General features: G+C 39.6%; 1 protein-coding gene across 4 annotated transcripts in view; it reads left to right on the top strand.

Moving 5' to 3' along the window:
- shroom2a (shroom family member 2a) overlaps positions 1-24,460 on the top strand; it is a 63,985-nt gene that overhangs the window by 11,268 nt on the left and 28,257 nt on the right. For 3 of the 4 annotated variants that reach the window (XM_038275807.1, XM_038275808.1, XM_038275809.1), the window contains exon 3: positions 17,170-17,318. In XM_038275807.1, coding sequence (XP_038131735.1) covers positions 17,170-17,318 — 149 coding nt within the window. Of the gene's footprint in view, positions 1-17,169; positions 17,319-18,036; positions 18,139-24,460 lie in introns of those variants that run through there. The other variant, XM_038275812.1, reaches the window with a different exon arrangement.

The raw sequence follows: 24,460 nt of genomic DNA, 5'->3' as shown, positions 1-24,460 counted from the left end.
GAATTAATTAATAATGTTTAGTCATTAAAGTCGTAGGGAACAGCTGTTCCAACCGTTAGATTTCTGAATTCTCCCGAGTGGTGCACGACTTTCATAATAAAGTGAATGCAATTGGTCGTTTATCAAGGGGGCGGGATTGTTGTGGCGGAAGGTTCACAAGCAAGTTTGGTGTGCCCACTGTCTCGGAAGGATCTTGCTAACCAGTTAGCAACTCAGTGTCAGTAGGTTCCCAATGGGAAATAAAATTCAAGTAGCACTTAGCAACGACACTGTCGACAGCGGAAACATGCAAGAGGAAGAGAGTTTAGTGTCGGAGGTCGTGGATGAGTCTCCTCAGTCATACATTTTTTATCTGGAGGAGAAAAGTGGGGACAAAGTTGTTGTGGAAGAGGACACCAGGGCGGCAGAAGCTTGGTTTGGTGTAGAAGGCTTCCAGCCGTACGTGTTTATGCCCTTGCCTCGCAACGCTGCCAGTTCTGTTAGCTCTACACCTGCTGAAGACACAGACGTCCATCCCCATGAAAACTGGGATGGAACCCAATGGTAAAAAAAATTATTCTTATTTCAACTGTTGCGTATATTAGCTGCGACATATGAATCAAGATGCTATGACCGAAAAAATTTTATTGACTAATGACCGTTGATATATGATTGGCCAATTTAGGTGTACAAGCTGACGTATAACTAACCCGCCTGCAGAAGATAACGAAAAGAAAAAAAAAAAAACACAGATTTTAAGACAGGATTTTTTTTTTTTTACTAGAATTTTTCTACAATTTGGGACAATATCATCTGATAAAGAGTACATTTTTATACATGTTTAAGCCAGAATGATTTGACATTTAAATATGACTTCCCTATGACTTTAAACAAAACATCAAAAATCCAGTTAACTGACAAATTGTTTTCACTCAGATGGTAGAAGAAACCTTTTCTTTTTACCTTTTGTTATTTAAAAGTTCAAAATATTGTCTATTTATGTCCAAGAACAGCACAGTGCATACATAGTTGGGTATTGATATATAAGCCTTACGTTTTTACACAAATAAACATGTGAAAAGTCATTGTTTCAGGTCCGTTGCAGTGTCTAACAGGATTTCCTCTAGAATTACCCTGAGTTTGCTCCATCCTTCTTCCCTTTAAACTGACCAGTCTAGGTGGGCCTACAGGAGAAGCTCTTCCCTGCAGTAGGGTGCTACCACCGCCATGTTTTACAGCTGTGCTGCAGTAGTTTTCCACTGCATATTTAGCTTTGCATGTTTTCATTTAAATTTCTTTATTCCATTTTTTTTCCCCACATTTTTTTTTTCACTGCTGCTACCTGAATCATTCCTTTAGGACAGTGCATGATGGTGGATTCAGACAGCTGAACTACCTTGCTGTTTCTTAGTTTTTTTAGTTGTACTGCTTCTTGTCTCTCCTGGCCTCAGTCGTTCAACTTCATCTTGAGGAGTAGCCAGCAGTACCAGGAACAGGGAGGGAATTTTGAAGCTTTGTAGGATTTTCTATGAATTATCAAAGACAGCTAGGAGCCTGCAGGAATGGCAGGATGGGATGAATTAAGTGAAGATTGCTGATTTGCATTCTTCTTGTGTCTCCTCCAGATAAGTTACATAAAACCAGTATAATTCAAGATGCTGCCATCGAATTATGAACACCTAATTTTCTCTGATAAACTTTATTTATGACAAGAGGATCGCTCTACTTTAAAAACTTGTGTTTAAGATTTTTTTTTACTCTGGCTGACAGCTTTATATAATTGTTAGTGTTCTTAATTAAACAGTTATTAAAGTTGCTGACATCTCTTCCTTTTGATGTATTATTAACAGAACATTTCCCTGAATTCACTTTTATATCTGTTACATTCCCTCTTCTTTGCATATTTTCCAGCCTGCTTCAGGGAAATGTAATAACAAAGGGCCAACAGTCTGATGACAGGTTCACCGTGTTGGCTAAAAAAAAGAAAGAAAAAAAAAGAAAATATCCTGGATCTAATTAAAATTCTCCAGATTCCGGTCATAGCTCAGGTTATGCTCAGGGACCTCATGGACTTCAAGTTCTTAGTCTCAATAAACCTAAATAATCCTGTTTTATACAAGACATCTGGGCACGCACCCCATACATGTGTTTCCTCTGTGAGGAACAGCCTTTATAAGGAGAAAAGTACCGTTGGTTCTTTCTGAACCAGAACCAGACATACTGCAAAAATAACTCTGTTCTTACACGCTGTGATAAATCACCCCCAGGTAAACAGGTTTTCCCAATTACTGAATCTTTAGTGTGGCAACACTGTGGGCTAGTTTGAAGTGCCACGGTTGCTCAACCGCCAGAGAAAAGATGATTTAGAGAGCAGAGTATGTATGCTGCAGCCCAGTTAAGTGTCAAACTGGATATACCGTATTTTCACGACTATAAGGCGCACTTAAACGTCTTTTTTTTCCCTCAAAATGTGCGGTGCGCCCTATGGTGCGGTGCGCCTTATGTGTGTTGTAACTGCGACTTTTGAGACCACCTCATTGAGGAGATGATGAAAGAGTGGCTGAATGTAAGGAGACCAGGTGTTTTTTTTCCACCCCTCACCATCGCTGTTAATATGTAACTCCATGCGTGCCCATCTCACAGCTGATGTGAAAAACATGGGGAAACAAATTAACGCTGCTCGACATCGGTGTGAACCGGACCCAGCAGGTGCAGCAGAAGCAGCGAGTTTACATGCAAAGTCAATGGTTGACGAGCGTATAGACGCAGCAAAAGGTCCCGCAGCGCATTTTGGTGCAGCACGTCGGGAGCGTTTAAGCATCTGAAGCGCCGCGCTTCTGCTGCTCGAGATGGAAAAATTGAAGTTTTGCTGCTGGACGCGCCGCATCAACCAATCAGAGAAGCTGATCTGGGAGCTGCCAGCGAGACAGACAGCGCTCTGATGACATATGATATTAACGCAAATGGAAAAGGCTGGATAGATGCGTGGCTGAGGCAGGTGTATGTGAGAAGACTAGGTGGTTTTTTCCACGCATCACCATCGCTGCGTGCCCATCTCACAGCCGATGTGAAAAAAAGGTGAATCAAATGAACGCTGTGCTCGCCGTTATCCCGGGGGTCTGACAAAGGAGCTTCAACCGCTCGACATCGGTGTGAAGCAGCCGTTCGAAGTAAGGCTGCGAGCGGCGTGGGAGCGATGGATGACCGACGGAGACCACAGTTTCAGGATAAGAAGGCAGCGCCGGGCAGATTACGCCACAGTTTGCGGATGGATTGTAGATGCTTGGACTAAAGTGTCTGCTGGCTCTGTTGTTCAAGCTTTCGCAAAAGCAGGCATTATTTCTGAGGAGCTGCGCTGCACGGAAAGTGACTGACAGCGAAGAAGGGGAAACTGGCATGTCTGATTTAGCGCAGCTGTTTTATTCAGAAACAGAGGATGATGACTTTGATGGGTTTGATTAATACTTTGTAATAAATACATGAATAAAGCACAATCATACTCAGTTTTGCTCCCGCTGTATTTTTCTCCCTGAAAACTTAATTCAACAGCATCCCCGGCGCGTCTCCTCCTCTTCATCGCGGTGGCTGGCAGGTGTTTTTTCATCTAAATAATCTAAATCTTGCAGCTATATTTGCTGTGATCAGTGGGAATAAAGTAAGTGAGAAAGTCCACCTGAAAACTTAATAATTGCAGTCAGTTCATCCAGATTATCTATTTCTGTCGGAGGCGCTCAGACCCCCACATACCAGCGGTGCGCCGACAGGAGAAATCCTTTCGTTCACCGCGGCTGCTGGCAGGTGTTTTTCATCTAAATAATTTAAATCTTGCAGCTATATTTGCTGTGATCAGTGGGAATAAAGTAGTTTTAATATGTTTTTAAGTGAGAAAGTCCACCTGAAAACTTAATAATTGCAGTCAGTTCATCCAGATTATCTATTTCTGTCGGAGGCGCTCAGACCCCCACATACCAGCGGTGCGCTGACAGCAGAAATCTCTTCATCAGCAGCCTGTAGGCTGGGCAGCCTGGGGTTCACCGCGGCTGCTGGCAGGTGTTTTTCATCTAAATAATTTTAGCTGCAGGCACCAGGATACCGGCAATAAAAGCGAACATATTCCGTCAGCAGGTTTCAGGATTTTAAGTTAATTTAGGAGTGACCACAGCGCTGTGTCATCTGCGATGTCTCTGTCTCACGGCCAGCTGCCAGGTTTGATTAATACTTTGTAATAAATACATGAATAAAGCACAGTCATACTCAGTTTTGTCCCCGCTGTATTTTTAAATACGCAGTAGAGGTATTTAAAGGTAGTAGAGGACTTGTACCTGTATATAAAAAACGCGCCCTATAGTCCGGTGCGCCTTATGTGTGTGTTAAATACAGAAATGGGACACATAACTGAGAGTGCGCCTTTTAGTCCGGTGCGCCTTATGGTCGTGAAAATACGGTATATATTTATACATGTATCTTTTAAGGTATGTGTGTTGCTAGAGGCAAGCCCTCAGACAAAAAGAGCTGTACTATGTATTTTAGGTTAGAGCTATACCTCAAAAGTTGAGATCTGCTTTCAGACTTATAGACATGCACAGACTCATTACTCCTTAAAGTTGTCGCATTCATTCATCTACATTACCGGATACAGTGCAGGGGCAGCAAAAACCTGGAATAAAAAGTGGGTGAAAACATAGGTATGTATAGATATATAATAACAAACAGACTTTAATCTCCATGTTTACAGTTCAGTCTGTGTTAGTGTTTGCTGGACGCTTAGCATAGGTGGAGGGCAGTTTTACAGAAAAATGTCATCCCCCTTAAGGCTGGTTTAAACTCAAATCTACACTCTACACTGTCCTGTTAAAGATAGGCTCTAATCCATATAGCCTCTTTGGTAACTTGCCGGCTTGTTTGTATGAAGGCCATTGTGGAAAACGACTCATGAAGATGGACAAGCTACCACCTTTGGCCGTATCTAGACCCACAGCTAGTTGGTGATTGTCAGTTTTGCGTTGTGGCGTGGAATAACATAGCACAGGCCACGCTTTAAAACTGTGCATAAATCAAAAATATCTGCGTCATACCTGCGACACACTTCCGCAGGAGTATAACCAGCCCTTTATGCTACCGTTTTCATGAGAACACTGGCCTTAAAGCAAAATGTGTGCTAAAGCATTCATGTCAGAGAACATTTCTTCAAAGATTTTCATCAATTGGAGCAATTTTTGCCAACTTGACGTCAGCGAGAGACTCAAAATACAGAGCTTTGCTTCAAATAAGTAATACATTTCCTTTTAAATTATGCAACAGTGCATTTTATAGTTGATGAAGAACTAGTTTAGGAATATGAACCCTCAGAAATAAAACTTTTCTCCCATGAGACTCAATAATCTGTCACAATTATTGTCAAAAAACTCTTAAAACAAAACATAAGCTTAAACAGAAGAATAGGATCTGATTGCTGGAACATAAAGATGCTTTATAGCCTTATAATAAACAAAGCTTTCCACAGCAAAATATAAAGCAAGGTAATCTCAGATATAAAACTGGTCAGTTATAATATATGCACCTTGTCATAAAACATAGCTTTGAGTGTGGTCTTGAATGTGGGGACTTTTTAATGAAGCATGCCTGAGGAGGACGCTTGTTCAGCAGAGCTGTACCTCAGTCAGCAATTCCCTCAAAGCAGAAGTGGATCCAACGCAGGGTAGAGCTTCACAACTTAGATGAGCAAAAAAAATCACTTTATATGTTTTTTTTTAATTGTTTTTAGTTCACCAGAATGTTTACCAAACGGTTATTGCTGTATTTGGAATGTGGGCTATTCTATTGCCTTTATTAGCTAAATTATTTTTCTCTAAATACATGTTTATACAATAAATGTATGATTATACCAACTTGGATTGAAAAGATTTTATGGATGTTTGATATTGTTATCCTTTTTGTAGAGTCTCTTTTAGAAACTTAATTCCTTATTTTCAGTGCATTTTATGTGTATATTTTATAGTCTTATTATCAGTGATGGGACTAACGGCGTTGAAACTAACGGCGTTACTAACGCCGTTACCTTGTTTTAGTAACGAGTAATCTAACTAATTACTTTGACTGTAACTATAACGCAGTTACCATTGCAGACACCCCGTTACTGCGCGTTACTCAGGTCGCACAATGAACCTTTTTTCATGATAGGACTCGTGCGCAGCTGCGTAACTCTGCAAATAGACTGAATGGTTAGTGCAACGTTAGTGCAGATTTGTGCAGAAAAAAATATTGTTTGTGCTACTTTTGTTTAAGAGATATTAAAGATTATTTTTTAGGTCATCAAGAGGTGCGCGCCTTGTCATGAGAGAGGGGAGGATGAGATTCCGTCTGTCAGTTGAATGGGTGGGTGTTTCTGCTGGTGGGTGTTAACGTACAGCACACACAGAGAGATGGAGAGTGAGGATGACTCCAGCAGCAAAACAGCGTTTTCCACATGGAAATACCGGTGTTGCGTTGAGCTGCATTTCCCCATCACATACGGTTTCCTCTGCATCTCCGCACAGCGCAGGCAGCAAGAGTCACCGCGCAAGCGACAGGAAACGCGCATGCTCGCTAAAGGCGCGCAACAGTCGCCCTGTGCTCGCGCCACAGGAGAACTATGGAGAGCGTGAACGATCAAATGAACCTGACAACAGCCAGAAATGATAGCCTATATGGAGAAAGGGAGAAATCTGGATGGATGGATGGATGGATGGATGGATGGATAGATGGATGGATAGATGGATGGATGGATGGATGGATGGATGGATACTCTGCCTTTTCAACCTACTGTATTTTTTATTTTAAACATTATTTGATGGCCTTTGTGGCAGGGATGGAGATCCATATTTTATGTCACACACAGAGTATACATCTAGATAGATAGATAGATAGATAGATAGATAGATAGATAGATAGATAGATAGATAGATGTTGCAGTATCTATAACAACCCAAACACACAGGATTTCAGAATTAGACATCCCCAGTTATTAATTTCATATACTCACCGGATCTGAATGTCCTGTTATAAAACTTCACATCGCGTTCCCCCCTGATGTCATTTACGTTGAGTTGCAATAAATGCTAAACTCTCTGTAGATTCTTGTCTTTGTCTACCTCTCTATTCAGCTGGCTTTGGAAACACACGGCGAGAAGGTGGAGGCTGGGTGGTGAGGGTTACTGGGGCGAGAAACGCAAAAGTAACTCAATAGTTACTTTTACTTGTAATTAGTTACTTTTATTGTGGAGTAACTCAGTTAGTAACTCAGTTACTTTTTTGGAGAAGTAACTAGTAACTATAACTAATTACTTTTTCAAAGTAATGTGCCCAACACTGCTTATTATTCAGACATCAGTACATACCTGAACATTTATTTTATTTAAATTCAAAATCGGACTCCCCAAGAAGCTATAAAGCTTATAATGAGGGAGCCAGACATGCAATAAAATTAACGTTTTTTATATACAGCTCTGAAGTTGTCCTGCAGCTGTCCAAAACACACACAACCATTATTGGATAAGAAAATCACAAACCGCTAGTAAGCAGTCAGTTTGGTACCCCCGAGGCGTTGCTGAGGGATTATTTGTTGGAAGGTTAAAAATTAACTGATTAACTGACTTAAAATAAAAAAGCCAAACCAATGAATTAAAGCAAGACAGGAATTATAGCTGACACAATACAACTGTATTCAGTTTCCTTCTACCTAAATTTCTACCTTACGTGAGTAAGAAGCAGCTCTTTGTTAAAATTAGTGGGTTAAAATGTGACATTTATTATTTTCAGCCTATCTGACAAAAGAATACAGATTAAGCTCTTAGGGTCAGGAAGTCAAACTTGTTTACTTTGGTTGTAAAGACAGACTTTAGTTTGGATGAAGGAAGACACAAGGAGCTTAGTGTAACAGTGAAACACTGGTTCTTCCACCACTTACATGGGATTACAATTTTCTACAACCCATTGTAAATTAGCTTTTAGATTAACAAAGGACCCAGTGATTGAGTGATATACTGTAAGAAGACATTTCTAGTGACAAACCATCAGAGAATAATGCATTGCTTCATTCTCAATGTATCGCTCTGGTTTTATGGAGAAAAACACGACTGTCGTGACGTCACTGCAAAGTGTTTCTTTTGTTTTTAAGCCTGAATGTCTGCAATTAGTTATTTTTTAAAGGGCACATTTTGTGCAACTTAAAACTGATTTTTTTTTTTATAAAAAAAAAAATTGATGAAATGAGATTTAAAATCTCATATATTAATGTTACCTTTATACGATGGAGTATTGGGGCGAGGCTAGAAATAATTTTTTCCTCTATTCCGAGAATAAAGTCGTAAAATTGCGAGAATAAAGTCATCATACAACAACCCGCTTCAGAAAGAAAGCTTTGAGCTTCGACCAGCATATAACGAACGGCCAGCTCCACCAAACAGCAACTTGAGTCCACTTTGACATCCTGCCAAATTTGATACTGGTGTGATAAAATATTTTCTTATTTGTCAAACCAATGCCAAAGTATAACTTGAAGACGGTAAAGAAAGTGCTTCTTGTAAGAGTTGTCATAAAGTACAACTTGTTTCCTGTAATTTTAGGACTTTATTTACGAAATAGAAGAAAAAACAAACTCTCTAGCCTGGCCCTAATACTCCATTATACCTTTACATCCACCATTTTGTATTTTTTTTCCCCATTCCAGGTCTTTCAATAACAGAATCAGTCTTAAAAGAAACTCCAAAGAGTCCCCATAGTTATTGCTTAGTATGTTCAAGTAAGCGTAGCACAAGCATGCATCAGCCTTGCAGTGTTATTTTTGCAAATGTTTTTGAACCAAGACAAACATGACGTTTTAAAGGTTGTTTTTGTTTAACTTACAGCCTTTTTTTCAGGCTCCAAACAATATAGTCAGATGGTTTGAGGAACTGTATGCCTGCAGCTAATCTGTCAGCAGAAAAGACACATTCCTTACCCTCTTTGCTACCACATCCTTCCCTTCATGACACACTGAGGAACACAAGGCAACTTTCTTTAGAATACCCAGGAAACCAGGATGGCTGCTTTTGGACTGATTACAGCCTGGAGAACGAAGGATAACATAGGAAATGCCTAAAGCTTATGCCTATCAGGAGACTCTAGTGAAAACTGTTAAGAAAAGCAGCAACTGTCTTGTCTTTATATCGAATGAACTTGAGCCTTACGTATTTTCTTTGGTAAATCTCATGCTATTGTTTATAGTATCTTGAAGTTTAGCAATTGATCAGGTTAAAAGAAATTGTTTAAAAACTTACTAACAGTTTCTAGAAGACCATTAGTACTGTAATATTGTAATGGTGCTGGACAATTTCTTTATCAGTGTTTCAAAGATTTAAATGATTTTTATTTAATATAAAAATCTGCATCAGCAGGATTAGGATATTTACTAGTTCAGTATATATATTTTTATTGATCTAGGCTGCAATGCAGAAGGATGTGCTGCAGCTTCTTAGGTAGAAGAGGAAAAAAGCATCACATATCTTAAAACAGGGATATTAAACATTTCAGCCTGTGACCCCAAGAATTACAGTAATACTGGTGATCCGCTAAAGATACATAATTATTTCACTCTGTATTTTTGTTAAATTATCTATTTTAATGACATTTATTTATGTAATTCCTCGTTTTAAATATAATTTTGATTATTTAGTAGGACATTAAATTTTTTCATGGTGCATTTTATAATTTTATTGTGTATTTAATGTATAAATGCACAAATATGAATTCCTCTTATTTCAATGTACATGTATTTATTTTTTTCCGGACATTTTGGCTCTCCACATATATCTTAGGGATCACATCGTGATAAATGTGAAAACAATCTCGGGACACCCCAATGATGTGTCGTAACCCCTGGGTGTCCCACCCACCCCTTTGGGAACCCCTTTCCTAGAGTTTAACATACTAGATCGATGGGAACGCTGAGCTATTTCAAAGTTGTACCATTCCTGGAGAGTAACCTTCAGTAAAACAAGTACAAGGCTCAGATGAGTGGTGGTTTTGCAAACAGACTCCTTCCAGAAAACAAAAGGCTCCCAGTTAGTGAATGAATCAACCTCATGGAAAAGGTAATGTGGATTTATAAAACTGGGAAAGGCCAGAAAACAAACATTAACCGGGATGTACTTTTTCACCAGACGTGGATCGCTGGTGATGAGTAAATATGTAATGATGGAGAAGCAACCTTGTTTCTCCTGAAATACACTGTGTCCACTGAAACGTAGTAACAGTTAAATATTAGATAGTGGGTGGATGCATTTGGGATGGTTATTTTTCCTTATCTTAGTAACTAATCTGTAATAGTTTTTAGAGACTCAACTTTTCCAAAAGGTAAACAGAAGTGTTTGTTTTGAATGCGTGGTTCAGATCGGCCCAGGCAGTGTGAACATCCAGTGGAAAGAAAAATGATTAAACCAGTTTATTCTTTAACTTTCATTTCCTACCTCCTTGTTTTATAATGAATCTGCCAAGCTGAAATATAACCACTTTGTTGAACAAGAATAGTTTTCCATCTTGAGTAATCCCAGGAGTTCATATCAGTTTTCAGTGAATGTATCAGGCTGTATCCCCGCAAAATTCACTACCATATCTGGACTCGCTCAGGAATCTCGCCAGTCAGCGTGAAAACCTTCGGTCCACCCGACTTACAGCTCCATTATAGAAAAATGAAAAAAACCATGGTTTGATTTCTGCTGCTGTGATTCCTTTGCTATGAGGCTAAAGGCCTAATAGGATATGAGAGAGGGTAAATCTACACATATTTCTCTGGTTTAGTCATACAACTGATAATCAGCTGAAGCTCTGGGCTGTTTGCTTGCTAATGTGCCAGCTGCCAAGCAACGCCTCCCAGCTTCTCTTTTTCTTTGCTTTTCTTTTCTTTGGCATGTCTCAGATCCAACTGTCTACGTCGGTATGAGGACAGCGCTGACCTTAACTATCTGTACTTCTGATGCTTTAAAAACACCAAGCTGTGGTTGTGTTTTTTCTCAGTAGCACATTTTCTATCTCGGCTCAGTCTTTATGTCAGCGTGTCCTCAGAGATATTCCAGCAGCAGAAGTTATGAGTTCAGTGCATCACGTTCTTCTCACTGTGCATCCTCGTGTTATTTCAGGTGTCTGCCTTCAAACAGACACAACACTGTTTGTTTTTACAGTATACCATTGGTTTGGACTTGGAGCTTTTTGAAGCGTCTTGTTGCCTTTGATTATGGTCTTTAGAAGTTCAGTTCAGTTCAGTTCAGTTTATTTATATAGCGCCAAATTCACAACACATGTCATCTCAAGGCACTTTACAGTTCAACCAGATCATACAGTCAAATTGATAAAGTTTTCTATCTAAGGAAAACCAGTTGATTGCATTGACTCATTGACTCAAATACAATCCCCCACACTAAGCATGCTTGTAGCGACAGTGGAGAGGAAAAACTCCCTTTTAACAGGAAGAAACCTCCAGCAGAACCAGGCTCAGTGTGAGCGGCCATCTGCTGAGGCCGACTGGGGTTCAAGGAGACAGAAACAGAGATACAAAAAGCAGCTGTAAAAGGCGGCCCCGTCCAGGAAACACACAGCCAGGCAGACGAGCTCCAAGGCAGCTCCCATGCCAGAGGACAGGCAAAAGCTACTCTGAGGAAAAGCAGAGAGAGCAGAAGGTTAGAGATTGAACTAACAGATTCTGCAGAATAGGAGAACAGAGAGAGAATGAAGCAGAATGATGAAATGGGGGTCCCTATGTCCTCCAAAAGTCTAAGCCTATAGCAGCATAACTATAGAGATAGCTCAGGATAACCTGAGCCACCCTAACTATAAGCTTTATCAAAAATGAAAGTTTTAAGCCTAGCCTTAAAAGTAGACAGGGTGTCTGCCTCACGGACTAAAACTGGTAGTTGGTTCCACAGGAGAGGAGCCTGATAACTAAAAGATCTGCCTCCCATTCTACTTTTAGAAATTCTAGGAACCACTAGTAAACCTGCAGATTGAGAGCGAAGTGCTCTGTTAGGAACATAAGGAACAATCAGATCTCTGATATAAGATGGAGCTTGGCCATTTAAGGCTTTATATGTGAGAAGGAGGATTTTAAATTCTATTCTTGATTTAACAGGAAGCCAATGAAGAGAAGCCAGGATAGGAGAGATATGATCTCTCTTTTTCATTTTCATTAGAACTCTGGCTGCAGCATTTTGGATCAGCTGAAGGCTTTTAACTACAGTTTGTGGACTTCCTGATAGTAAAGAATTACAATAGTCCAGCCTTGAAGTAACAAATGCATGGACTAGTTTCTCAGCATCACCCCTGGACAGGATATTTCTAATTTTTGCAATGTGCCTCAGATGAAAGAAGGAAATTCTAGAAACCTCTTTGATATGGGATTTAAATGACAGGTCCTGATCAAAAATAACACCAAGATTTTTTACTTTATTATCTGAAATCAGTTTAATCCCATCCAAATGAAGTGACTGGCTAATCAGTTTCTTTTTCAGAGACTCTGGTCCAAAGACTATAACTTCTGTTTTGTCTGCATTCAGAAGCAGAAAATTAAGAGTCATCCAGGTTTTTATGTCTTCAAGACATGCCTGTAATCTATGTAATGGGTTAGCTTCATCTGGATTTATAGACAGATATAGCTGGGTATCATCAGCATAACAGTGGAAATTAATCCCATGCTGTCTAATAATTCTACCAATTGGGAGCATGTATAAAGTAAAGAGAATTGGTCCTAGCACTGATCCCTGTGGTACTCCACAGGTAACCTTTGAGCGTGTTGAAGATCTATCATTAACATGAACAAACTGAATTCGATCAGATAGATAAGATTTAAACCAGTCTAGTGCTGTTCCTTTAATTCCAACAAAATATTCAAGTCTTTCTAAAAGAATATTATGGTCAACTGTATCAAATGCAGCACTAAGATCCAACAGGACGAGCACAGATACAAGTCCATTATCTGAGGCCATGAGAATATCATTAGTGACTTTCACCAGAGCTGTTTCAGTGCTATGATGAGCTCTAAAGCCAGACTGAAACTCTTCAAAAAGTTCATTATGGTGGAAGTGATCGCAAACTTGTTTGGCAACTACTTTCTCAAGAATTTTGGATAAGAAAGGAAGATTGGATATAGGTCTATAATTGACCAAGTCATCTGGGTCAAGAGACGGTTTCTTAAGCAGAGGTTTAATTACAGCAATCTTAAAAGCTTTAGGTACATATCCCTGTAACAGAGATAGATTAATCACATCTAAAATGGAGGAGGAGATCAAAGGGAATACCTCCTTAAATAACCTGGTTGGAACTGGATCTAACATACAAGTTGAAGGCTTAGATGAAGACAATAATTTTGCTAATTCAGAGAGTTCAACTGGATCAAAGCAGTCTAAACCCGGTTCAGATTCCATGACTACCTCAGGTACAATCGCGGATAGAGGAGTGCTTATGATCTTATTTTTAATAAGATCAATCTTATTTATAAAGAATCCCATAAAATCATTGCTGCTAAGAACAGGTGGAATGGACGGTTCAACAGAGCTATGGCTCTGGATGAGTTTGGCAACTGTATTAAAAAGAAATCTAGGATTATTCTTATTCTCCCCTATTAATGAGGAGAAGTATGCTGCTCTTGCTTTACAAAGGGTCCTCTTATACAGCAGTAAACCATTTTTCCAGACTAGGAAGGACTCTCGCAGGCCTGTGGAGCGATATTTTCTCTCCAGTTTCCTAGCATTTTGCTTCAAAGTACGCAGCTCTGCATTAAACCAAGGAGCAAGCTTTCTATTTTTAACGGTTTTCATTTTCAAAGGAGCTGCGTTGTCTAAGGCAATACGCAGAGAACTAGCAACCCCCTCAACAAAATCATCAACCTGTGAAGGGGAATAAGCTAAGCTTTTGCACTCTGCAGCACTGCTCAGTGACACAGAGCAGAGAGAAAGTGAAGCAGATTCTTTAAAATTTATAACTGCACTATCTGATAAAGATCTACTAAAATTGAACCTTCTTTTGGGGGAGGAGAACTCTGTTAAAGTAATCCTGAAGGTTATTAGAAAGTGGTCAGAGAGGACAGGGTTGTGAGGAAATACTGTTATTTCTTCACATTCTATGCCGTATGTCAGCACAAGATCCAAAGTATGAAGATGAGAATGCGTGGGACTATTCACATTTTGAACAAAGCCAATAGTGTCTAAGATAGCATTAAAGGCTGCTCTTAAGCTATCGCCTTCAATGTCAGCATGGATGTTAAAATCTCCCACTATGATGACCCTGTCAGTATTTAATACCAAATCAGAAAGGAACTCTGAAAACTCATCTAAAAATTCAGAGTAAGGACCTGGTGGACGATACAAAGTTACAAAAAGAAGAGGTTTTCTTGCCTTGAAATTTGGATCAGGGAAATTAAGGGTTAAATGTTCAAAAGAGTTGTAGGAATTAATTGTTTTGGGAGTAATCAGTAAGTCAGACTCGAAGATTGTTGCTACTCCTCCTCCTCGCCCAGAACTTCTGGGGATGTGAAAATTTAAATAGCTTGAAGGAGTTGCCTCATTTATGCTCACATAATCCTCTTGCTGCAGCCAGGTTTCTGTAAGGCAAAACAAGTCAATGTGATTATCACAAATCAAGTCATTAACTAGTAGACTTTTAGAGGAAAGCGATCTTATGTTAAACAGACCGCATTTAATTGTTTTAACTTTTTCCCCAATTGGAGTTATTTTGATTTTAATTAGATTATCATGATTTACTCCTTTGGGAATCTTTGCTAATTTATTAGATTTTGGTCGTGGGCAAGACACTGTCTGGATGGAGTAAAGAGTGGGTAACAGTAGAGAAGCTGCAGAGATGTGTGTTAAACTACAACTCTGCTTCCTGGTCTGCACCCTGGGTGGTCAGGGTTTTGGAGGACTAATAAATGTGGCCAGATTCCTAGAAAGAAGAGCTGCACCATCCAAAGTGGGATGGATGCCGTCTCTCCGAATCAGACCAGGCTTTCCCCAAAAGGATTGCCAATTATTAATGTAGCCCACGTTGTTTTCAGGGCACCACCTAGACAACCACCTAGACTTTAAATACATTTTTAAGTGGAAAATGTATTTAAAACAATAGTTTAACTAAAATAGGATGTGCATCAGCTAAAATAAAAAAAGGCCTGTGCAACAGTCTGTAATAAACTTCAATAGATTGGCAACCTATCCAGGGTGTCCCCTGCCTTTCGTCAATAGAATGCTGGGGATAGACATCAGCCCCACCACGACCCTGACGGATGAAGCAGGAGAAGGTAGATGGATGCCAGTAAAACCCAAAATCTTTTTTTCTTTTGTTTTCAGTCAGGTATTCACACAACCAAGACCTCCTGATGGTAAAAAAAAGCTTAGAAAAGTCGTAGAAAAAAGCTTAAAATCTTTTCTAAAAAAGCTTAGAAAAGATTGTCTCCAAATAATGTCACCAGGGCTTCTGCAGGACTCGACTGGCCATCCATATACCCATTTACACTACCCTTTTGAAACTGCCGAGATCGGTCCGAGGACGGTAATCGCGATAACTGTAGAGTTAATTGGCACGCACAACTGAACCGGACAGCGCCAGACACAACCGAACTGCGCTAATATGATACTAGTTCATCAGTAGGGCTCGGCTCACTTCAGTTCTGGCTCAGTTCTGAGATAACAAAGCGTGCATGAGCAGACCGCATCATCTCCTTACAGTCAGCAAATTTCAGACATTCCTAGAAATACTAGCCCCCCTATGTGCCACATGGTTTCCAGTGAGGATTCTGCTCAGCAGTGTGATGAACCTCAATTGTGTCTGTAAGCCCTTATTAGACTGTTTGTCGTATCCACTTCCCAAAATCCGACTCTGTCAAGTAAATTCACCAAAGGCTGCCTTCTTCGCCTGACTCTCCTCAAACTGCCTGAATGTTACGGGCGCCGCCATGTTGATTTGCTTGTTTACCTCTAGAGAGCAGTAGTACAGTAGATCATCACTAGGAGGCGAGGAACCGTGCTAGCATGGTGTGTTAATACTGGGGGACAGTAATTCGCCTACATGTTATGAATGCTGGCGTACCATAAAGAATAAATTATGAACAGTTTAGTTTGTGCCTTCAACTCGTTTGCCCATAGGAAGACGTTACTTGGATATAACCTAACGGAACATCTTCAGAACAGCTCTAAATGACACAAAACTCATATGGGTGAGTAGAACATGATGTAATGACGTAAAATCAAGGTCCCAAAGTAAAAAAAATGGCGTTCCCCGGAACCAAGTATGGCACGATTAACTGTTTCAAGCTCGGCACAGATTGGTTTTCAGAGGGTAGTGTAAATGGGGCTATAGAGACATGGGATGATTCTCAACTCAAACTGGACCGATCTCAGCACAGTTTCAAAGGGGTAGTGGAAATGGGGCTTAAGTCAAATAATGTCGCAGACAGCAGCTCCACGACAATCAAACAGCACCTGCAAGGAAGGCGCTTAAATGATTAACAGCAACTTCAAATACCACTTCCTTTTTAATCCCAACAATTTTCCTGTTTAGTTTTAACAAGAGAGAATCAAACATTGGAAAAAGAAAGGGGGGAAAGAAAAAAAAAGTTAAATTCTCTGAGAATAACCCTGAGTTCCATTTTGCTGGAACGGTAGATCCTTAGGTTGTCCAGGGGCTGTGTGGAGATATGGCCCACTGCAGCACCCCTCATGACCCAAGTAGGACTGGTCTGTGTGCTCATAACTGGGCTTTTCATTGGGAGAACACTGCAGTTCGCAATGCCAACCTGATAATGGCCTTTTTCCTGGAGAATAGCGTCAGACTTCTGGACCATCCTGCATTTTTCTCTGATCAAAAAACATCTTTGAGAACATTTGGAGGTGGATTGAAAAGGAAGTTTGTAAAAATGAATATCAGTTGGTCACTTTACTAAACTTTATGCCAATTTCTGTTTTGGCATAGCCAAACTTTTGTTTGAACTTAAGTTAAAAAAAAAAGTTAAGTAGTGCAAAATGTTTTATTTATTGTGATCAGGAGTGCACTCCCCATATGTACACAATATTTTTATCACTACAAAACACAATCTAAAAATAAGTTCCAGATAATGATGGACTTAAAGTTGCTGCATGAAGCTGTGCAAATGTTGTGGATTTATGTTTGTTTTCATTTGTGTTTTTGTTCCAGGTCGAGGAAGGCAGCAAGGCAGCAGCTGTGAGTCTCCAGGTGGGAGACGAGCTCATCAACATCAACGAGGTTCCCCTGAGTGGCTACAGACAGGAGGCAATCTGCCTCGTGAAAGGCTCCCACAAGACCCTCAGTCTGGTAGTGAAAAGGTAGGTACTCCTCCTGGATCCGCTGCCGTCACCACCCCAAGCATAATAGTTCACCATGGAAACGGCTCAGACACACCAATGTGACAGAGAAGTGTAGATAGGAGGATCCTGACCCCAGCAGCTGTTCGTGCTCTGTCAGGGATTCAGACTGCTCCATCTGGGACGGCTACGAGTTCTCAGTAGGTGGATGTTCCTGTTTAGCCAGGTTGTGCTGGTTTGCTCTCCTCACTGCTTACTGGTTTGGAGGCAGTATTTAAAAGAAGGAAGAGCGGATGACATCATGCATCTGTTAGATCCCATGCAGACAAGTGCTGGGACACAGGGGGAAGTTGGCGTATAGTGTGACAGAGTTTTTGTTTTTTTAAAACCTCAACACACCCTGTCAGTTGGTCTCGTGTACGATCAGGCAATACAGGTTTGCATTGTTTAGTCTGACACCATTACCATAGCTAACATCTGGCTTCTCTTTAAAAAGAAAAAAAAAATTCAAAACTCATTGAAAAATCAGCCACTATTATCATTAGAAGAGTGGATTACAGTGATTCTTTAGGTTAACTCTCTGGTTTAAACAGATACATTGTTTAAATGAGCAGCTTTCTTACGGGTGGCCTTGTATTTAAGACACTGGTGTCATTGTCTTCCTTTGTCATCCGCATTTCTTTAAGCATTGTCATATCATAATGTAATCTCTGAGCAAGTTTGTCGTACAAGGAAGTTGACTCACCATTTGTCCCTGTACAAGGACGAGGCTGGGAACCTCACTTATTGTGATTTATTCTCTTGAGAAAAGTTTGTTGTAGGATCTGGAAACAAGAATGAGGTATTGTCTGCTACCATCTCTTTGTTTTCTCTCCATACGTAGTTATAGTTTGGTTTATGGGCCGACATTTTAGGTTTTATTCTTAAATACGTTAGTTGAGAATGCACTGATCTGGCTTTCCCTGGCCAATACTAGTTCTAATTCTAGTTTTTGGTTTTAAAGACTACAACACAGATCTAAAGCCTTCATTTGTTTTCTGTTCAATTCAGAAAGTGCTGGTTTTAGGTGTTTTTTAGATTGAATTCACTGGAAATTCTTTCATAATGTTGACCTGCCAGTCAGAGCAGATCAAAGGAAACTTGAGCTGATTGAGCAATATTCATTATTCAGTCAGTGAGGTTGTATCCTTCTGATTTTTTTTTTTTTTTTATTAGACTGATGTATTACTTTTAAAGCTCTATACATTTAGAACAAATCTTGATGTCATAAAACAGATAAATCATTGAAGAACAGGAAAATGAACCCAGATTGAGCGTCTGTTTAAATAGTAATACTCCTCCTTCCTGGCTTACCTGAGCAGAGTGGTCTTTATCTGCTGTGCGATCTTTTTTTTTTTTTTTTTTTTTTTTTCTTTTTCCATTGTTGCACGCAGCTACAGCTCAAACTGTACGACGAAACCGCAGGGTTTTATCCTACAGTTGGAATTCACAGCTCACGATGTATGTTCTCATACTGTGCGACCCAACGCTCCGATGCGAACTACCTGCTAACACTGTACGTTTAAAATCCACGTCGGACTCAGCTCCACAGTGAGATGGTGCTACTCAAACTCGTCTATCCGGAAGTCAAACTGGTTGAAGAGGAATATAAAGCTTGCTAGAGTGAAACCCGCTGCCTTTGCAATTTGCGCAATTTTGTGCTGAAAGCCCTAAAAAGAAAAGGCGACGACTTATTTGGACAAAGACATAGCTGAACAAACGTGGCTACTACAGTCTGTCAACTTTACAGAAAGAACTTCATTTCACTCGCTCCCCTGCCACGCTTCAGTGTTTACATCTGAGAAGAAGAAGAATCCTTGTTTGCGCATGCCCACTGAGCGATTTGCCCACGACGGCCGACTGAAAATCAAACATGTTTGATTTTCTTCTGAACTCACGATTTCTGATCGGGAGGGGGTCTGGAGAGGCTGATCGCCCCTCGTTACCCCCTGTACACTACGCTACTCATGAGACATGATCAAGCTCAAGGTCGGCCTGATCGAAAATTTCTTGTACGACTGGAAGGTTGGCCCAAAAAGGGCAAAAAAATTGTACAGTGTAAGCCCGGCTTTAGGCAAGAGCATTTAGAGCCTTGAGATCTCCAACATAAAGCATTTGAGCTCTATCCTCCTGGGGCAGGATGTACAGTATCCATGTCTGAAGATAAAAAAAACAAAAACAACTCTTAATTAGAATAAGTACCACCCGGATGCTAATGTTGGGAAATTAGTCTTCTTAGGAAACACTGCTCTGTTAGAAGGTAGACAATGATTAGCACTACTAAAGGGCTCGACAGGTAGGAGAGGTTGCTCGCTCTTAATTCAGTTCCGGTGGATCTTGTGCATTGAGGCAATAATCACTTGCCCTTACGCAACCAAGCAACTGCCCTAAATTGTGCATGGGAAATATCAAGCTTGTACTCATACAGAGTTTTACGGGTTGGCTTGCGAGTTTTAATTCGACAGCACTAAAACCAAATAGGGTTTTTTTTGGACCAACCATAAGTTAGAGGAAAGTTCATGACAGTTCTGTAGTCTAGAACAACTTTTACTTCAGCTGTGTCCAAATTTTCTAAAAAAAAAATCTGATTTCAGGCCATTAAGGTAGAATCTACCTCACTGTAAAAACGAAAAAGTTAGTTCAACTAAAAATTTCAAGGCAACTGACTGCACAGAATTTTTGAGTTGAAGGCATCAACTTAATTTTTTAAGTTTTGTAGAACTACACTTATTAAGTTCTGTCAGCTAAGTTTTTTTTTTAATTCAAGTTACTGGAACTTTCAAGTCTGTAAAAACTTATTATTTTAAGTTCAGATTATCTGTAAAAAGTTATTTTAAATTCAGATTACCATCCCCTGTAATAACTTACATTTTTGAGTTTAAATCCCCCCCCCCCCCCCCCCCCCCAATTAAATCATCCATTGACAGTAAACCAGTTAAATTAAGTTGACCTCGCTTGGACTGGGTGTCAACTACAACTTCAAAGTAAACTCAACTTAATTTATAGAATAAGATGAAGTTTCATCAGAAACTTATGAAAGTGAGTTCAACTGGCTCACAACAGACAGTTCAAGTTCCAACTGGCACTTTTATTGTCAGTGAATGCAAAAATCTTGGTAAGGTGAAAAATTTTGAGTTGTCGTTTTTACAGTGCTCTTCATCCTCCCACAATTTTGAAAATGTCAAAATCCCTTATTTCTTGAAGACAAATGGCCGCTGTAACGTCTGTGGGGTTTCAAGGTGGTGGCGATGATGCAGAGGTTGGTCACTCATGTGTCGACAGCATAGGATGGTGGATCCCTGCTTAGTGAAAGGTTATCTCAATACTATTGATTAACTGTTTTAGACCAATATTGGCTTCTTTTCTTGTATAGGCATTGGCCAATACATGCATGTGTTTGACCATTTATTACTACATTTAGCAGCAAGGCCTTGATATTATGTGAAGCCTATGCCATGCTGACCGTTTAGTTCGCTATCCCTTGTTAATATTTGGTTTGATTTCCTAATACATGTTTCCTTTTGTTGATATTGGGATTTGTGTAACATCCGTTATCATTGTTAAATTTATATCATGGAATTAGGGGGGGGAAAAAAATCAAAAAGGGCCCCCAGAAATCAGCAGCACATATCAGTAATTTATTAGATTTATGTCACAGTAATTAATATCAGCTTAAAAAAGCTGTATTGGTCGATCTTTAGTCTTAAACATGTTTTCAAGAAGCCTTTATATTAAAGCGTTAGGGCAGTCATATTTAAATGTCAAATCTTTCTGGCCTAAACATGTATATGAATCGAATCTTTAACGGATATTGTCCCAAATTGTAGAAAATTTCTATTTTAAGGAAAAGTCCCGTCTTAAAATCTGTGTTTTTTTCTCATTATCTTATGCAGGCCTGTTAGTTATACGTTGGCCTGAACATCTAAATTCGGCCATCCATATATCAACGGTCATCTTTCAGATTTTTTGGTCATAGCATCTTGATTCCTATGTCGCAGCTAATATACGCAATGGTTGAAATAAGAAATTAGAATAATTTATTCTTTATTACTTTACCATTGAGTGACGTCCCAGTGTTCACGGGGATGGACGTCTGTGTCTTCGGCAGGCATAGAGCTAACAGAACTCGCAGCGTTGCGAGGCAAGGGCTCAAACATTTACAGTTGTAAGCCTTCTACACCAAACCAAGCTTCTGCCGCCCTGGCGTCCTCTTCCACAACATCTTCGTCTCCGCTTTCCTCCTCTAAATAAAAAATGTATGACGGAGGAGACTCATCCACGACCTCCGAAACAAAACTCTCCTCCTTTTGCATGTTTCCACTGTCCATAGCGTTCCTTGACAGTGTCGTTTCTAAGTCACCAATTTAGTGCTACTTGGTCCCAATGGAATTACCCATTGGGAACCTGCTAGCACTAAGTTGCTAACTGGTAAGCAAGATGCTTTTGAGACAGCAGCCATAATCAAACTTTCTTGCAAACCTTCCACCACAACAATCCTGCCCCCTTGATAAACAATCAATCGAATTCACTTTATTCACTCGTGGAAAGTCGTGCATCAATCGGGAGAATTCCGAACTGCAACGTTTGGAGCGGCCGTTTCCCTACGACTTTAAAGACTGAAATCGGATGCGTCACACCTGATGAGGATGTGGGATTTTTTTTTGCTCCAAGGCGATATGAAGTCATACTGAGACCAAGCCGATTTAATCTGCGGTCTAGGTACCTGCATTTCTGCAGTTTTAGCTCATTTAGCATATCACAGGTACATTCTTTTGGGAATGAAAGAAAAGATTTTGCAAACTGATAGCGGAACAGATGGTTTCCCAAGGGATAGACTTTTTTTTCTAGTGTTTTACATTTTCAAGTAGATTTAAGCTAAATATGTTAAAGATAATTGCTTGTTTATTTTTTATTACATTGGCTAGTGTATAAGATTTGGTTTGATTCGAAACCCCGGCACTTTCCACTCTAACAAGTTATGCTCCATTAAACTGTCCTAAATCTAAATGAATCCCTTTCATTTGAGGAATGTTATGATTTCCCACAGCAGTGTTAAGGAGAGGATGGCTCAAAAAGCTGAAAGTTGGTTTGAGTTAATATTCTTCTGTCTGACTCTTATCCTGTGTTACCAAGAAATCACTTTCTAGACAGCAGAGGAGTCTCTGTTTTCACATGCTTTGTGCCTGAAACATTTTTTCTTTTGAACCTGTGGGAGAAAATGGATTATATTCTCAACAGATTAGGCTGCTAAAGAGCAGAAGGCGTGAGGGAGGGATCTGGTTATTTCATTATTTTTTTAGCTTGATGTGCTCATATTTCTAAATGGAGGGAGACATTCCCTTTCAAGGGCAAGTCTAATTTTTCATATTGTCTTTTACAGTCTTTGAATCCCACAGAACTCTCTGTTTGCTTGGACTGTCTGTGTTGAGGAATTCCTTTGTTGTGCTTGTCTCTAAAAGCATCTGAAGTCAGTCATTTCCCAAGGCCATAATAACAAGTTTGTGTCACATTTATACTCGAGCAAAGTGATAGTGGGTCATTACAGAACCTCAAAGCTTCACAGCTAGTCCAAATTATCCTACATGCCTTTCAGCTGCGGTCTGCATGCTGTTTATTGATGTTCAGAAATACTTTATGCTACTCGTTTACATCACTACCTGTTCCATTCAAAACCCTGATGTTTTTCTTTGCTCTCCATCCCTGCCTGTGCACGTCAAATGTTATTTGTTAAACACCTTCCCATTCATCTCCAAGATAATGTTGGATTGTTGGATGGTTATCAGAAAGCTGTCAGAACCTGCCCCCGTATACAGGTGTGGTTTGTCTACACATAGCACAGGAGGAGAGCATGGTTTCAACACTAGTGCTTTTGCACTTAGTGACTAATCTCGAGCAGTTGTTGCAATGTCATTTTTAAAAGGGCGGGGGAAGGAACTTGTCACACGTCACATAAAGCTTAGAGGTGTGGCTTTGTGTGGGAAAACATCTCGCGCTCCAAATGCCTTGTCAAGTTTGCTTTAATCTCATTTCTGTGGAGTCGAATATGTTTTTTTTTGGATCTTGCTTAATTATTTCACATAACATTTTACAACCACTTTTTTTATTAGTATTTTATATGATGGACCAAAGCAGTTTGTAATTGTTAAGTAAAAGAATTATAATTTTCCATTTATACTAAGTACCCTTTTAATCTAATGAAACAAAAGTTAGTGAAATCAATGATATATTTAAAGGCATTATGTGTTTTGGTTATAATTCAGTAGAAATCCAACTGATTTGCGAAGTCCTTAGAGGTTTTTTAGAGAAAAATAAAGCATTTTAAGTGTAATGTATCAAAGCACATGACTCAGTAGAAGGAGGTTCATCAGTGGCAAAGTTAGTGGTGGACTTTTCTCCAAAGGAGCAATAAATTCAAAATGCATCCAAAATGCATCCATACTCACTCACTAACTCATAGAAATATATCTGTTTTCATTTTACGTTGATCTTATCCTCTTGTTTCCTACCTAACTTTATACATTTGCAGCCATAGTAGTGACCAGAAGATTCAAAACAATTTGTTGTAATGACCCAGTGCTTGTGGCAATATAGTGTGTTATATCTGTCTTAATCCATCAGATCTTGATGTTTAAAACAGGATGCAGGGAAAGCAAAATAAAGCATTAGACTTCCTCTTAGTCAAGCCCCCTTGCCTAACTTGCATTGTAGAAACAACTAAGGTTAGACTCCAATTTTAAAGATTAGCTGATTGGGTCAAGGCTCATTCACGTTTCACGTAAGCCGTTCAAAACGTTTTGCTTCAAGAGATATCACTGAATCATCTAATTCCTCTGTGTTTTCATCTGTCTCTCCCGCCTCTCTACCCATCAGTCGGCCATGCTTTGTGGCATCCCCCCCATGTGCATGATTTTGAAATAAAGTTGTGGTCACAGGAAACCCGCATCCCAAAATCTGATTATTACTCAGTAAGATTCACATCAGTGAAAGAATCCAAACAAAGTGATATCCATCATTAATTCTAGAATATTTCTCTTTAGATCTAAAAATATAGATATTATTTTAGAATATTTTTATTTTGTGGTTCCATTTTTATTTAATTAGTATTTTCCTCTCAGAAGAATGTG

This window comes from Cyprinodon tularosa, unplaced genomic scaffold (genome assembly GCF_016077235.1).
Source record: "Cyprinodon tularosa strain WSP-4 unplaced genomic scaffold, ASM1607723v1 ctg98, whole genome shotgun sequence".
In the NCBI taxonomy this organism is placed as follows: domain Eukaryota; kingdom Metazoa; phylum Chordata; class Actinopteri; order Cyprinodontiformes; family Cyprinodontidae; genus Cyprinodon; species Cyprinodon tularosa.
Note: the sequence above shows the minus strand (reverse complement) of the source record. Positions and strands in the feature narration are given on the sequence as shown.